The following is a 16871-nucleotide window of genomic DNA, read 5'->3' on the forward strand; positions in this document are numbered from 1 at the left end:
CGCTGCCTCGGTGGCCGAGGAAAATTATAACGAAAACGAACCAGCTCCTCCTTCCAAATCAGCCACGTAAATTCCCCTTCCACCCTCAGCACAAGACATGCCAAGCGGATCCCGTGAAGAGGGTACAGGGGCAGAAGAGTAATTTCGTGGCCTGGTCTTATTACTTGGGTGACATGCTGGCTGCTGAGTTTGCTTGGCGACGGCGCCATCTCTCCTGACCTGTAAAACCATTTTTTTATTCCGAAAGAATTAATTATTGACATTAACTGTGCTAAGTTAATGACTCTGCCGCGACTGGTCCAGCCAATCAGTGGGTGAAAGTGGGCCCATCTCATTGTGGGCCACATGGGGCCGGGCTGGTCTCACGCGCGCGTGGGTCTGTTGATTTGATTTGGGTGCCGCGTCACGGACGACGGTGATTAGGTGTAGGCAGTGATGGTTCGGCCCGCTGGGCCTGCTCGGTCGGGCTCATGTGGTGCACCTGTCGCTTTCTTGCTCCCCACAGGCCACCACGGAATGGGGCCAAAAGATTTGCACATTTATGCATGATGCATGTGGATGTGGAGTGGCCCGTGGCTAAACTGTAGTGGTCGCAACTCCCAAGCTTCTATTATTTTTGTTTAGCGTCCCAAGCTTCTATTCTACTTCTACGGAGTATAGCAGTATTTACCAGGAGTTTTTTTACCGCGCAGTATTTACTCCTTGCCACGCTACTACGAGCAAGGTAATGGGGGATATATATACTAGTTATTAATTTTACCTTTACCACTTGCATACAAAGTGTAGCTTAATTGGTTAGGTTTTTTATGGTGAAATATGGATAGCTTGCTCAGGGTTCAAGATGCGGGTTCTCATGTGTTTTTTAATCTTATGTAATATTTAATGGTTTCTATTTTTTCAATAGTAGTAGACAACATGTTTAAATAGGGCGTGAGTCCTCTTAGTATTCATCTAGCGCTATTTTCCTAGTGGTAGGCTAAGTGCCCAATTAGGGGGTGAGTCCTCTTAAGGTTCATCTATTCTTATATAAGTTTGGGTATATATAAATACACACATAAAAGAATAGGTTCACCGCATAAAAAATATATTGAAATAGCCAAATACATAGGGATAATGAAAAAAAGAAGCGGGAGAGCCAAGTGAATCGTAATATTCATGGTTCGGAAATTGATAATAAAAGTTGTAATAAGTGCATGTACGCTAGTGTCTATGTCTCTATTGGGTTTTTTGGGAAAAAAAACTAACCACCTACCAAGACCAAAGATAACAAAATTATATAGAAGATAGATAGGTGACATGGAGTTGTATAACATTATTATATACAAGATCATCCGGCCTTATCCGGAACCAAACATGTACAACTTTAATGTACTATGATAAAAAAACATGGAATTGTTGCTATAGATTCTTCACAAAAGATATTGCACGATATAACTCTTTTAAATCGATTAAGTGTTATGCTATTTTTAGTTAAAGTGTTATGCTATATATATATTCTTATTAATTGACCTATATTTGAAATGAGGGGGTATTAATTAAACTGTTATAGACCTACAATTAGCACATATAGAATCTGAGGAATGAGGACCCAACTGGCCAACTGGAAGTTAAATTCAGTAATTTAGATATTCCTTTGCTCGGATATTGGCACTTCGTCAGAACAAAAACAACCTATATGTAATGGTATGTACGTGTCAAAATATGTACGTTGGATATGCTCGTGTAAAAAAGGTTATATTTTTTTTATAAAATTATATTTGGCATTATTTAATTTTAGTTTAGATGTTTTACGCTTTCATATTGGAAGCGAGAGTTTTTGTACGAGTGCCATGTCCTTGTATCTGTCACATGCATTGCTTTGCTGTTGTCAGCGTTTCAAGAGAAATATTATTCTGATTTACAAAGTACCTTACATTATTTATTTAATCATGTGTCCACATTCTCTTTTTAAACACTCAAGGCAAAGAACCTTACATTGTGCATGCCCTCGTATCTGTCACATGCATTGTTTTGCTTGTTGTCAACGGTACAAGAGAAATTATATTCGGATTTGCTTCGTTCATGTAATCATGTAGTCTTTTTCTTTTTGAGCAAAATGTAATCATGTAGTCAAACAGCCACGACCAAAGAGCCCAATAATCATGTATACAGTCTAGGAAAGCGAAGAAAATACCCAAAGCCCATGTGAGGACGCAAAACTTTCAGCCCAAACACCAGAAGGGCTAAGAGCCCACCGCTGCGAGGCCCTATCCTCCGTTCCTCCTTTCCAAACGCCGGCGCTGCCTCCCTGAGCTCCGTCTCCTCCTGTCATGCCGCCGCCGCAGTAGAGCTGGCAAGCCAAGGGTAGCATGCGCCGCGGCCTGCGCCGCGGGTTGGGCATCCTCCTCGTCCCACTCCCGCACGCACCCAGCCGCCCGCCGCCGATCTCTCTCGCGGCTCTCCTTCTCCTCCCCCGCCGCCTCAATGGCTTCTCCCGCCACTCCTTTTGCAGCTTCCCCGGCGTGGGGCGTGCCGTTGAGCAGTTCTCAGACGACGAGTATGACCACGAGTATGAGGACCTCCGGGTTCGTGCTACATCCAGCTCCGCAGGCGCACGGATGATACCTCTGCGTGACCTGCAGCGGAATTCTTTTGTTTTCCTTGTTTGTTCGCTGCCTCGGAGTGATTTCTTACTACACGTGCAGCCGTCGTCATCGGTGGCGAACATCGACGAGTGGAGGTGGAAGCTGAGCATGCTTCAGCGCAACGTGGAGGAGCAGGAGATCATCTCCAGGGACCGGAGGGACCGCCGGGATTATGACCAGATAGCCAACCTAGCCAAGAGGATGGGGCTCTACAGGTTTTGTGGTGTCATTTCTCAGCTTCTGCCTATCAACTGTCCATGCACTTGTTGGAAAAGAAACTGAATGGAACTTGAATGCTGGGTGTGAAATGGCAGTGAGATGTACGGGCGGGTTGTGGTTGCGAGCAAGGTACCACTGCCGAACTACAGGCCTGATCTGGATGACAAGCGGCCACAAAGAGAGGTTTGTCTGTTGAACTCAATGGCAAGATCATGCCTTACTTGCATTTCAATTTGCTAGTGCTGAAAGGGTGTTTATTATTTACTCTTTGTGGAAACAAACAGGTGGTGATCCCGCTGAGCTTGCAGAGGAGAGTTGAAGGACTTGTGCAGGAGCATCTAGACCGTGCACTCTTACCACTGGATAAATGTGGTGGCAACACAAAAAGTGGCTCTGAGATGGCTGAGAATGCAAACCTGGATGAGCAGCATGATTCTCTGCTTGATCGGTCAGTCATGGAGAAGATACTTCAGAGGAAGAGCATTCGGATGCGAAATTTTCAGAGAAGTTGGCAGGTATGACACACTTCATATGGTTCGTAATTTTGTACATATTAGATAAAGAAGATGGGTAATTTACAAAAGCCTTCTGCAGCTCTCATAATCAGATATGAAGATGGGTAATTTCATATTGTACTTCTAACACAGGAATCACCTGAAGGTGCTAAGATGCTGGAATTCCGGAGATCACTTCCAGCATACAAAGAAAAAGAAAGGCTTCTAGCAGCCATTGCACGCAATCAGGTATGCAATATTGCAAATGCATAGACATCTATCAGGCATATAAACCATTCCAAAACATGATTAGTGACCCTTTATTATTTCTCTGACATTCTTGTAAATGGTAGGTTATTGTAATTTCTGGTGAGACAGGGTGTGGTAAAACGACACAGCTGCCTCAGTTTGTATTGGAATCAGAGATTGAGTCTGGTCGAGGGGCCTTTTGTAATATAATTTGTACACAGCCACGAAGAATATCTGCAATGGCAGTTGCAGAAAGGGTATCCACAGAGAGAGGAGAAAATCTTGGCGAATCGGTAAGTCAGAAATTTCCTTTTGTCAACTTCTGCTACTGTAGGTCATCTTTAATATGTGTAAGGAACAAGGACAAAAGTCCTTACTAGATTCTCTCTATTGTATTTGCATACTATACTAGCTTTTTTAATAGGTTGGCTATAAAGTCCGATTGGAGGGAATTAAGGGAAAAGATACACATTTGCTTTTCTGCACCAGTGGCATCTTACTAAGACGATTACTGAGTGACCGAAACTTGAATGGTGTGACTCATGTGTTTGTTGATGAAATACACGAAAGGGGCATGAATGAAGGTCAGATACCATAATTAGATTGCTCCCTTTACCCCTGTTGAGGTTATATCTTTGTTCAGTTCACCACAATTCTGTCATCGCATTGTTTTATAGATTTCCTATTGATTGTACTAAAAGAGCTGTTATCACGGCGCCGTGATTTGAGGTTGATATTGATGAGCGCTACTCTAAATGCGGAACTCTTCTCAAGTTATTTTGGAGGAGCACCAACTATTCATATTCCTGTGAGTTATTGTCTTTGCACCGAAGTTATCTCACATATTGTCATAACTCTGACAAAGCTGCACTGATCTTACATTTGTGTTCTCTTGAATGTTAATTCAGGGATTCACACATCCAGTAAGGGCACATTTTTTGGAAGACATATTAGAGAGGTCAGGCTACAAGTTGACCTCAAGCAATCAACTTGATGATTATGGGCAAGATAAAGTCTGGAAAACTCAGAGACAGCTATTGCCTAGAAAAAGGAAAAATCAAATTACTACACTTGTTGAGGTACTTCCTTTTTTCTAAACAGAAGTCAATTAATATAATTCTTGCTAAACATTCTTCTGGTACTGTTAATGTACTATGCAGGAAGCCCTTAAAAATTCAAGCTTTGAGACCTATGGTTCCAGGACACGTGATTCTCTAGTGAATTGGAATCCTGATTGCATTGGTTTCAACCTCATAGAGGCTGTTCTGTGCCACATATGTCGCAAAGAGCGACCTGGTGCTGTTTTAGTTTTCATGACTGGATGGGACGATATTACTTGCTTGAAGGATCAACTGAAAGCACACCCTTTGTTAGGTGATCCAAATAGGGTTTTGCTGCTTGCATGCCATGGTTCTATGGCTACTTCTGAGCAGGTAGTTGCTCTAATCTGGCATATCATAGTGATGCTGATGTGACTAAATCTTACACCACATGTATTGTGCCTAAATTGATGTCATATACAACAGGTTTATCTTGTTTATTAGCTGTTTGATGTCTGTTATCCTGAGCATCCCTTCTGTGTTTCACATCTACATTTGTATTTTGTTCACAGAGGCTAATTTTTGAGAAGCCACCTCCTAATGTTCGGAAGGTAGTCCTTGCCACAAATATGGCAGAAGCAAGTATTACAATAAATGATATCGTTTTTGTCGTTGATTGTGGTAAAGCAAAGGAAACCACATATGATGCTCTAAACAATACTCCCTGCTTACTCCCCTCATGGATTTCGAAAGCTTCTGCCCGTCAGGTGAATTCTTAGCTTCTGTCTGCTTGTTTCATCTTTCATCAATAGATATTTTCTTTGACTCAAATTTGAGACTTCTGTTCAATTATACTCCCAATTCCTGACTAAAAAACTTTGGTCCATTGGCAACACCAAGTTCAAAAGACCTATTTATTCAGCTGACATCTGGGTTATTTATGTTCATTTAATTGCAATAGTCCTTAACTCTGTTAACCCTTCCGTGTGTTTCTCTCTCTCTCAAACCTTTCATAAGGCATCTTTTTGGTCTGTTTCAGTATTCACTGGTTACAATTAGAAGATCAACAATAACAATTGAAAAAAATCCCTACAAGTCAAATTTCAACATAACCTCTTGACTCATATATGATCACACTCGACCACTTTGTTTACAGTACCATCTATTCATCTTTGTGAATCACGACAATTCTAATAGTACCCATTGTCTTAATGCAGAGGAGGGGTAGAGCTGGCCGTGTGCAACCTGGAGAATGCTACCATCTGTACCCTAGATGTGTGTATGATGCATTTGCAGACTATCAGCTTCCAGAGCTTCTTAGAACTCCTTTGAATTCATTATGTCTGCAGATAAAAAGTTTGCAAGTCGGCAGCATTGGGGAGTTCCTATCAGCTGCTCTACAGCCTCCAGCACCACTAGCTGTATGTGTTTAAATCATACCTTGACATTTGCATATGCCCTTTTCCTCGTTGCCTTGGTGTCTTTGTTGGATTTAGTGTCACATTAACTGAAAATTTTTGAGCATGTACACAGCATATAAATGTTTTAAGTAGGTAGTAAACAATCCTTCTTCTGGTTTTGAATCCTTTCCGCTTACACTTGGTAAAATATGTAGGTCGAAAATGCAGTGGAATTCCTGAAGATGATTGGAGCATTAGATGGAAATGAGAACCTTACTGATCTTGGTATGCAGTGTCTGTTGCTTCCCTGCATGCTCTGGGGAAACATTTAGGACCGAATATTACAAATATTTCCTTATTCAACTTTGCAGGACGATACCTTTCCATGCTTCCAGTTGATCCAAAATTGGGAAAGATGCTTATAATGGGTGCAGTTTTTCGGTGCATAGATCCTATACTTACTGTAGTTGCTGGACTGAGTGTTCGGGATCCTTTCCTGTTGCCACAGGAAAAGAAGGATGTAAGCCTTTTAATTTCCACCATTGGTGTATATATTAGTGACTGAGTATTGGTTGCGAATCAAAATTTCCTTTAGAAAAAGTTATATTTATGAGAAAGTAGGGATATTTTAGTACTGAAAAAATGCATGTGGTGCTTTTTATTTAGCAATAAGCTTATTTGCATGAAGATAAGAAGGCTTGTTTTTCATATTATACTTTATACATTAGTTGGCAGGAACAGCAAAATCTAGATTCTCAGCAAAAGATTATAGTGATCATATGGCCCTCATTCGGGCTTATGAAGGATGGAAGGATGCAGAGAGAGAAGGGTCTGCTTATGAATACTGCTGGAGAAATTTCCTTTCTTCTCAAACACTACAAGCCATTCACTCTCTTCGGAAGCAATTCAGCTATATTTTAAAGGATTCCGGTTTGATAGACTCTGATGGGAATACAAATAACAGTTTGAGCCATAATCAATCATTGGTCCGCGGTATTATATGTTCTGGGCTTTTTCCTGGGATAGCATCTGTTGTGGTAAACAGCTGTTGACAATTACTCTGTATATATCCATTTTGTTAGGCTGGAATTAACAGTTCAACTCAATTTTTTTCCTTTGCAGCATAGAGAAAACTCCATGTCCTTTAAGACCATGGATGACGGCCAAGTTCTTCTTTATGTTGTAAGTGCATAGCAGAATGTCCTGAAATGTTCGTACACAATGTCCTGTATAGTATCTAGCTATCTAATCACCCCTGCTATCATATGCTATGATGCCTTTCAACTTGAAAGTTTCAAGTTGGCAAGTGAATCCATGCTTAGACTCCTACTGATACCAAACTAGCACTGATTTCCAAGTTTGAATTCCTGACATTATTCTTAAATTCAGAATTCAGTGAATGCAAAATATCAGACCATCCCATATCCATGGCTGGTCTTTGGTGAGAAGGTGAAGGTGAATGCTGTCTTCATCCGTGATTCAACTGGAGTATCAGACTCCATACTCTTTCTGTTTGGTGGTGCTGTAACAAAAGGAGGCATGGTACATTGTGTTTTAGAACCAATTGTTTTCTCATGGATTTTTGTGTTTATTATGTTACTGTATGCTCTCTAACTGTTATGTTTCAGGCTGGGCACTTGAAGATGCTCGATGGCTACATTGATTTCTTTATGGATCCCAGCCTATCTGAATGCTACCTGCAACTAAAAGAAGAACTTGATAAACTTATACAGAAGAAGGTGAGTCATGCAGTCAATTGGGTTCACTTTTCAAAGGGGTTCTCTAGATTTTTATGCATTTCCATTTTCTAGTTAACAATAACAAATAATTAGTAGAAATCTTGGTGGCATGCAATAAAATCGACAGTCTTTGAGCAGTGGTCTGTGCTTTATTTCAGTCAATCGTCCGACTGTAACCCTTGTTGTGTAATCTGATAATTTATTTGTTCATCTCCAGCTTGAAGACCCAAATTTTGACATCCACAAGGAAGGCAAGTACATCCTATTCGCCGTACAAGAGCTCGTCGCTGGTGACCTATGCGAAGGGAGGTTCGTGTTTGGCCGCGAAACAAGCCGTGCCAGGCTCCGGAACCCTGAGGACGACGGCAAGAGCAACATCATAAAGGACGGGATGAACCCCAAGAGCCTGCTGCAGACGCTGCTGATGCGGGCCGGCCACACCCCACCCAAGTACAAGACGAAGCACCTCAAGACGAACGAGTTCAGGGCCATGGTGGAGTTCAAGGGGATGCAGTTCGTGGGGAAGCCGAAGCGGAACAAGCAGCTTGCAGAGCGGGACGCCGCCATCGAGGCGCTGGGGTGGCTGACGCAGACGTCCGGCGTGAAGACGCAGGACGAGGACGACGATGACTCGCCGCTGGACCTGACTGATAGCATGCTGAAGCTGCTCACCAGGCCGAGGCGGCACTCGAAGAATAATTCTAGAAAACGATGATTTTTTTTGGGGGTGAACATTTGCTGTGGATTGGTCGCCCACACGCACAAAAGAAGAAGAAAACAGTTTTTGGTTACACGTGTGGTGGTGTTACAGCTTACCGAAAATGCTTTACTACGTTTGTACATTTTTTTATGACTGCTGTCACCTTAGAATACCTTGTACGCAGATTTTTTTTAGAGAATCATAACGCCAATCTAAAATTTCTTCCTTCTCTTCCCCAGAAGTAGCTTCTACTAGCTGTTCTCCCCCTGGATCAGTAAGTCCAACCACCCTTTGCAACAAGCGTGCGGGAATGATTAGATCTCTCCGTTGACACTTTCGGTGTCAAGGTTGCTCCATACCTTGCCTTGTCACGGGTGTTGTCGGATTCACCTTAATTTGAATGTTGTCGGATCCACCTCAATACACATGTCTTAAAGTGAAATTTAGTTGAAGTTCTACTCCAATCAATCTCAAAACATGTGGATTGATACAAATCCGACTATATCCAAACAAGGGCTTAGGGGCCGTTTGGATTGGAGGAAAGTCACAGGAATTTTGGAGGAAACAATTCCGGAGGAAAGGAAACGAGAGATGCCGTTTGGAACAAAGGAAGCTTCCCTACCGTTCCAGAGGAAAGGAAACTACTTGCGTACAAAACGTAGGAACGAGAAAATCCACTCCGACCCAAGGGAACGGAGGGAACGCTACGCTCGCTCTCTCGACTCTCCCGCCACAGGCTTTCTTCCTCCCGCCACTGCCTTTCTCCCTCCCGCCATGGCCTAATCCCTAGCCACACGAGAGCACGCGGACGCGCTCGTCGCTCTCCACCTCGGATAGATGATGAATCCGCGACTTCAAAGTGCATCTGGGGGACAAAAACCAACTCCACCCCTTCCGTCTGCAGCACCAGAACACGGTCTTGGCGTTCCCCAATCTGGAGGGGATGGCGAGATCTCACAAGAAAAAGGTAATCAATTTGATAACTAAGTAGCCCTTGCTAGAATTTCTTCCGTGCTTTGTTACAGATTGGTTGGGATCTCGTTCATAGGTAGAGTCCTAGATTAGATCCGAAAATACTAATTTATTTTATTTTTCCCTAATTCGAGATTGCATCTGCTAGTTTGGTAATTCCAATGCATGGTTAAACTCATTAAGTTTGTTTATCATAAAACAAATTGCCTTTCCTCCTTTGCATTTTTTAGTCCGTGGCATTCATCTTTCTCAATATTATTTGAAACTGAAAATTTGTGTATCTGAAATTATGTTAGGCACCACAAGAACTGTTAGTAGAGCAAACTGGAACCATCAGAGGATTCTTTATCTTATTGGACTTTTAAAACAACACGATGTACCAAGATTTCGGACAAACAATGCATGGAGCAAGGATGCATGGACTAGTATGGTTGGTCAGTTCAATTCAAGATTTTCTTTAGCATTCACCGTGGCTCAAGTAAAACAAAAGGAGCAAGATTTGAAGGAGTTTCGAGTTGTAAAGGAATTGCAAGAAGAAAGTGGTTTTGGCTGGGATTCTAGTAGAATGATGGTGACTGCACCTGAAAGTGTATGGAGGGGGTTAGAGGAACGTCGAAACAAAGACACTCTTCTTTGATGGCGAGATAAATCATTTCCATACTTTGATGATATGTTTGCTTTATATGATGGTGAGTTTCAGTTCATGGATCTAACTGCCTATATTTTCATTAAACATTGTTGCACCTATACTTAAAAAAATTTGTACATATTTGTACAGGTCGTTATGCTGAAGGAAGGAGTTGTCATGGAATGGATCACTATGCGAATAAGAGAAAACAATGTTCAGAAGTTCCTGCATCACTTTCACCTCCACGACATGTTCCTGTTACCACATCGCCCTTGCATTTTGATATTGAGGGGCAAAGAGACGATACTAATTGGTTTGGCACTGATGAATTTAGTCCTTTCTCAAATATAGTTAATGACTCTACTTTTAGTGCCTCCCCAGAAGGAACCCAGCCACAAGATTCCTTAAATCAAGAGACACTTGCCCCCGAACAGTTTTCAGTAACTCAACGTCACACTTCCCGACCATCTAGTTTGACTTCAGAGATGGTTGATGGTAAGCGAGGAAAAAAAATAGAAAACCAGTCGTACTGCATTGACTAATGATTTCCAGGAGAGGTACTTAATGCTCAAAAAGGAAGAAATTGAGCGATTTGCAACCATAGAAGAGAAGAAAATGGAGGATCCATATAGCATCAAGAAGTGTGTCACAGTTCTTGAAGGGTTACCTGATCTACAAATGGAAGAGATGATAAAAGCAGCAGACATATTCAAAGAAAACCCAGCAAACAGGGAAGGTAGCCGTATGTAGTTGCATGTGAGTGATGTAAGTGCATTGAGCACTGATGTGAAGTGCCGGCTAATTGTTTCTCCACTATGTTGAAAAATATCTTGCAATGTTCAATTGGCTGCATTTTTTGATATGGCATAAAGGAATATGCCTAACTGCTCTTCCACAGATACATACCTTGAATCAACAAGAAGGTTATTTTCACGCAATCTTTGAACAAGAGCTTGAAAAATCTCTCTTTCCATATGGAACCGCCTTCTGCATAGGGCCTCATGCCCTGTTAGAGTTTCATAAATAAATGTGGCTCCATTTCGGATAGATGTGTGTATTGCTTTCTTCTCAGATGATTGGGATGAGGTTCCTTCTGCTAGTGTTGGGTGGATGAGGAAAATGAATTCATCTTCATTTTGTGATCGTCGGCGATAATTTGGATCCATATAAAGAAAAGCACCTCCTATCACTACAAGGGATGAGAGATGTACAACTATGCAAGTGTAAAGAATGAACACGTACGTGTGCTTGTGTCTACTACTTGTCTTGCTAGTCTGGATAGGAGGTGCAACTCTCCATGGTATGCAGCAGCATGCTTATATAGAACCGAGCAGCAAGCAATGGCTACAATACATGAGCAATTTCTGACCAAGCAACGGCTAGACTACATGAGCAATTTCTGACCTAGCAAGCCAACGGCTACTGGCTACAATGCACGAACAACATCAGACCAGGAAAGAAACCAATGACTACTAGTGTATGCTAACGGCTACTTTGTTCATTGAAAAATGTGAAGATTCAAATTCATTTCCTGCAATCCAAACAGTCCAAATGTTTCATTCCTATGGTTTTCAATCCTGTAGTTTTCCACTTTTTACTTTTTTTATTCCTGTGTTTCCTACCATTCCTCTGTTTTACATTCCTTTGTTCCAAATGGAGCCTTAATGGTCTCACCATGTCCCACCTTCTATTCTAGCTATTCTAGATGGTGACCCTGTCCCCGATGGTTGGGATGAAACAATAATTGCTCTAACTAGGAAGGAAGAGAAATCAATGCCCCGACCAATCCCACTAAGGCAGCCAAACCGCAAATGGCGGAAGTCCCCCACTAAACTTGGAAGCCGAGGCCCGCGAGCACTAAGTGTGTTGCGTTAGGGTTGCTAATGCGTTGGTTCATGATTTGTCCCCATGTTTGCATTGGGAGGCTTTTACCTGTGTACCCTTAAAAAGATGCCACACTCCTACGTACCCCTCAAAAGTTGGTCGTCACCTACATGCCCTCGCTCGAACTTTTCTTTTCCCTCACGCCATTCCGTTGGCATTCTGTTAGGTTTTGGCCGTTTGGCGGCTCTGACATATGGGACCAGGCTAGAAAAATATCCTCCTTGCCCTCTGGGTTACTGACATATTGGGCCGCCATCTCCTTCAGTCTCACCCAAGCCTCTCTCTCAGTCTCTCCCCATTCTCGTTCCTCACTCTCTCACTCGAGCGCGGGAGGACGCGACGGCGAACCCTAGCGGCGGCGGATCTGGAGACGGCGGCAGTCGGTGTTGGTAGCCCGCCCTCGAAATCCTAGCCCCGTGGAGCAAGACGGTCAGGCGAAGCAGGCATGCCATGGAACAGACCCGGCGAGAGGCCGGATTGGTTCCGAGAAGGGTGAGTACCGCTCCTCCTCCCTCCTTGACTTCGCCCCTCCTTGTATTGATGTTGATTGCATTAGTGTATTGCGCTACCGAGTCGTGTTTAGGGTTTATTGATTACGTGCTCCTTGTTCATCTGTAGGATGGACCCAAACAGTAGTTACAACCTAGAAATGCGGATTATTGGTCCCAATTGTCGTGCAAAGTGGTTTTCTGTGAATGAAGTGGTGGATGCAGATAGAACTTTGTTAACTTGCCTTATGGAAGATTTGGTTGACAAGTATCCTCCTAGCTATGGTGATGTAGCCACATTGTTTTACTGGTGCATGCATAGTAAAGTTCACATACCTGTGCACAATGACCAAGAGATGCTAGCAATGTTTGAAAAAAATAGGGCAACCAAAACATGCTTGTTGACTGTTGCATATCATAGTCCTGGTACTCAGCCTGTGCTTCCTGATTGGGAGTCTGGTAGCCCAAGGAAATCCGCTGAGCCCCCATTCACTCCTTCAATTGTTTCTCCAAGCATAGCAGAACCAAGCTAGCCATCTATGTCTCAGCCACCCAAACCAAGCCAACTTGAGTTCCTGGCTAACCCAAATCTAATGAATGAGCATATGGGGATTGATGATGAAGGGTATATTGATCTTGGTCCCAACCACCCTCCACCTCCTCCTACCAGTTCTCAGAGCCAAGGAGGGAGTAAAGAAAGGGAAGAAGAAATAGATGAATCCTCTGATGAGGAAGTTGCTGATAGGGATGAGGAGTGTGCTGAGTCAGGTTCTGATGATGAAACCAGTGACGAGGAAGATGAGGAAGTAGAAATAGATGAATCCTCTGATGAGAAAGTTGCTGATAGGGAGCCTGAGCAATTTCCTGATGTTGAATATGACAAAGATGACCCTCCTATGACAGTGGGAACTATCTACCCAGATATGGTTTCTTTTAAGATTGCTTTAGCTAGTCATGCTATTAAACATGAGTTCAACTATGAAATTGACAAGAGTGATATAGGGAGGTATACGGTGCACTGTTCTCTGAGGAATGAGGGATGCCCGTGGAGACTGCATGCCTCAACTTCAGCTGATGGACATGGCATTTAGGTGATGTGTTAGTTCAATTTGTGGTATTGACTGCTACCTGTTTTCCTTGCATGTACCTAGCTGCTAACATGTGTATCTTTTCAACTTTTTTCTAGGTGAAGGTGAACCCACATGAGCATGGAAATGGCTGCCAGAGCACTAGGGGACAAGGATCATGTGTTGGACTTAGTCAGTTTTGGGTGTGCAGCAAGGTAATTGATTGGTTGAAAGAGGATAGAAATGTTGGTGTAAAAGAGCTGCAAAGGAGGCTGAAGGATCTGTACAAGGTTCAGATCAGCTACAGGAAAGTGTACAAAGGTAAATACCTTGCAATGGATCAACTTTATGGGCCTTGGGGCAAGAGTTTCCACAATTTGTTTAGGTTTAAGGCCCAGTTAGAACAATCTAGTCCTGGTTCAGTTCTTGTCATTGATCATCACACCATCAATAATAAGGTCAGGTTTAACAGGCTATTTTTTGCTCTGAAAGCATGTGTTGATGAATTTCTTAGGGGATGTAGACCATATCTTGCAGTAGATAGTACCTTTTTGACAGGGAGATTTAGGGGACAGTTGTGTGTTGCATGTGCAGTAGATGCCCACAACTAGATGTATCCAGTTGCTATTGGTGTGATTGACTCTGAAACCAATGAAAATTGGATCTGGTTCATGGAGAGATTGAAAGAGGCAATAGACACTCCAGAAGGCATGACATTCCATACAGACTGTGGGCAGACAGTAATGAATGGAGTCAGTCAAGTTTTTCCAACAACTGAACATAGAGAATGTATGTATCACTTAGTACAGAATTTCAAGAAGAGGTATAGTGGTAGAGTGTTTGATGATCACTTATGGGCTTCCTCATATTCATAGAGCACATACATGTTTAAGAAGCATTATGAAGCAATGGCTGTAGCCAAACCAGAGGCAATGAAGTACTTGCAAGAGAATCACAAGAAGCTTTGGAGCAAGAGCCAGTACACCACACTGTCAAAGGTTGACTATGTGACAAACAATTTGGCTGAGTCCTTCAACAACTAGGTCAAACCTGAAAAGTGTAAGCACCTGGATGACTTGCTAGACACTATAAGACAGATGCTTTTGATCAAGTGGAACCATAGGAAGAGGGTAGCTACTAAGCTTAATGGCAAAATTATGCCCCATATCATACAGAGGCTTAGGGAAGACACTTACAACTTGGACATAGATGTCATCACAGCCTCACCTGAAGGTGTGGCAGAGCTGTGTGCTAAAGGTCTGCAAGGAACTAGGTTTAGGTTTGTGGTCAACCTAGCAGACAGGACCTGTTCTTGTAGGGTTTGGCAGGGGTCAGGAATCCCATGCAAGCATGCCATTGCATACATTACCTCAATTCCTGGCGTAAAGCTTGAAGACTATGTGGATGAGTACTTCTCTGTCAACAATTTCAGAGTTGCATATGATGGCTCCATCCCTAGCATACCTAACAAGAGCATGTGGCCAGAGGCAGAACCAGGCTTTTTCTTGAACCCTCCTCTTCTAAAGTCCACAGGTGGAGGTAGGAGAAAGAATAGGATGAAATCTGCACTTGAGGGAGGTAGCAACCAGAGAAAGTCAAAGAAACATGAATGCCCCATCTGTCATCAGTTGGGCCATCACTGGTACACTTGTAAGAATGGGAACCCAGAAGACATAGCTGCAATGGAGGCCGCAAGGTAATCTGTTGTCCTATGCATATAGCTATCTTTGCATGTACATAGCTTTGCGTACACAGAAGCTAATCTATTTCCCTTTGTAGGGGCACACCAAAGAAGAGGTTGAAGAAGGCTGCAGCAAGCAACACAAAGAGGAGTCTTGTGGTGGTCTAGCCATCCCAGATGCAGTTCCCATTTAATGAGGCAGTGACAAATGCCATCCATAACAAAAGGAAGAGGAAGTCATCCTCTTCTTCAATCTCCTCACAAAAACACAAGGGTGCAGCACCAGCCACCACTAGTTCAACCTCAGCTCCTACTAGTGTGTCTACAAGGTACCTGTTCATTGTCTCATCCTTTTCATTTCAACCAGGTGGAAATCTAATGCATACTATTGACTGTTAGGTCTGGAACTGGTTCAAATGATCTAGTCCCACTCTTATCTGTGCATCTGGTTCCTTTCAATGAGGACTCCATTACAGTAGACACCTAGCCCAGCCAGCTAGTTGATGACCTCGCACTTGAGCCTGTGGATCCACAATGCACACCAAGAAGAAATAAGGGAGCAGTGAAGAAGAAGTTGACACCAAAGAAGCTACAGTAAGAAACTCTAGTGATGTTCTTTTTTTGGCCCTGACGCATAATCTTTTGGTACTTTGATGTTCTTTTGGGGCTGTCATGAAAAACCTTGTCTGAATTGATGGTTCATGTTAGTGATGTGAACAAACTCTAGTAATTTAGTTTCTATGTGTAAACTGTAAGTGATGTGATCAAACACCATATGCTGTTGGTGATGAAACACTTTATGCTACCAGTTATGTGATGGATGAGTGAACTGTTAGTTTCTTTGTCTTAATGTTGTTATGAACCATGAGAAGCATTCATTCATTCATCTATTCATTCAAGCATTGATTGATCCATACATCCATGAAAACTCACACACACACACAACAGCAGCCTACTTCTTGAAAATAGCATATAAAGCAAGCACCAAGCACAAATACACAAGTTTTTCAAACCTCCTAAGCTGCTGCTGCACCCTCTTGTCCATTGGTGCATGGCCTTCAACTACTGCTACTTGGGAACCTTCCTGCAAGATGGCCAGAGGAGGAGCTGTGGGAAAACCACCAGGTGCTGCCACTGCCTGCAGTGGAACTGCTTGGATTGGTGTAGCTGTCTCCCCCATCTCATCCTCTCACTGATAGTACTGACATCCTCCAATCTGAAATCCAACATAGAGATTGAGCAAAGAGGGAAAGACAAACAATATTGACCAAAGAGAGAAGCACAAACCGCGAAATAAGGGCACTTGTGAAAGGCCCGGTTGGGGTTGGCCCTGGTCGTCGAGATGAAGCGATTGGCGAGCACATTGCAGTTCGGGCAAAGCACACGCCGCCTTGGCGCACCACCATAGCTGTTGCTACCTTGTGACATGGCTGTCAAAGAGAGAGGGCTCAAGAGAGTGGCAACTCCCTGGTCTTTGGCGCCAATATATAGGAGGAGAAGTGCAGGCTCTTTTGCGCCAAATCCCTGTCCTTTGGTGCCAACAGCGGCGTCTCTGTCGCCAAAGCCAATTGGCCTGGCAATGGCACAGGGGAAACGAAAAAGTTCAGACGCCCATACAAGCCCAAGGGCAAATGAGTCATTCTCCAGAGCCGTTACTCACCGTTAGGAGCAAATGTCGACGGAATG

General features: G+C 43.1%; 1 protein-coding gene and 1 pseudogene across 3 annotated transcripts; both read left to right on the plus strand.

Annotated features, from left to right (window-relative positions):
* Positions 1–2249: 2249 nt before the first annotated feature.
* Positions 2250–8675, plus strand: LOC136518274 (DExH-box ATP-dependent RNA helicase DExH3-like). Of its 3 annotated transcripts, none has more exons than XM_066511913.1 (19): positions 2250–2564; positions 2685–2839; positions 2939–3026; positions 3128–3358; positions 3491–3586; positions 3691–3879; positions 4011–4170; positions 4264–4394; positions 4495–4665; positions 4747–5019; positions 5199–5393; positions 5844–6047; positions 6242–6311; positions 6398–6546; positions 6755–7063; positions 7149–7208; positions 7416–7568; positions 7655–7765; positions 7983–8675. In XM_066511913.1, exons 1-19 carry the CDS (start codon positions 2349–2351, stop codon positions 8478–8480), a joined length of 3459 nt encoding a protein of 1152 aa, XP_066368010.1. In that variant the 5' UTR covers positions 2250–2348; the 3' UTR covers positions 8481–8675. The 3 variants fall into 3 exon arrangements, with proteins under 3 accessions (XP_066368010.1, XP_066368016.1, XP_066368025.1); XM_066511919.1 differs by having other exon boundaries at positions 6461–6546; XM_066511928.1 differs by having other exon boundaries at positions 2440–2548.
* A 627-nt stretch (positions 8676–9302) lies between these two features.
* On the plus strand, positions 9303–10815 carry LOC136536146 (uncharacterized; annotated as a pseudogene).
* Positions 10816–16871: the final 6056 nt, after the last annotated feature.

This window comes from Miscanthus floridulus, chromosome 2, assembly GCF_019320115.1.
Source record: "Miscanthus floridulus cultivar M001 chromosome 2, ASM1932011v1, whole genome shotgun sequence".
NCBI classification, from domain to species: domain Eukaryota; kingdom Viridiplantae; phylum Streptophyta; class Magnoliopsida; order Poales; family Poaceae; genus Miscanthus; species Miscanthus floridulus.

Excerpts from the sequence above, each read along its gene's own strand:
- LOC136518274 (XM_066511913.1), top strand. The coding sequence starts at position 2,349 with ATGCGCCGCGGCCTGCGCCGCGGGTTGGGCATCCTCCTCGTCCCACTC. Across the intron at positions 5,020-5,198 it reads CTATGGCTACTTCTGAGCAG|AGGCTAATTTTTGAGAAGCC; the intron begins GTAGTTGCTCTA and ends TTTTGTTCACAG. Across the intron at positions 5,394-5,843 it reads CGAAAGCTTCTGCCCGTCAG|AGGAGGGGTAGAGCTGGCCG; the intron begins GTGAATTCTTAG and ends GTCTTAATGCAG.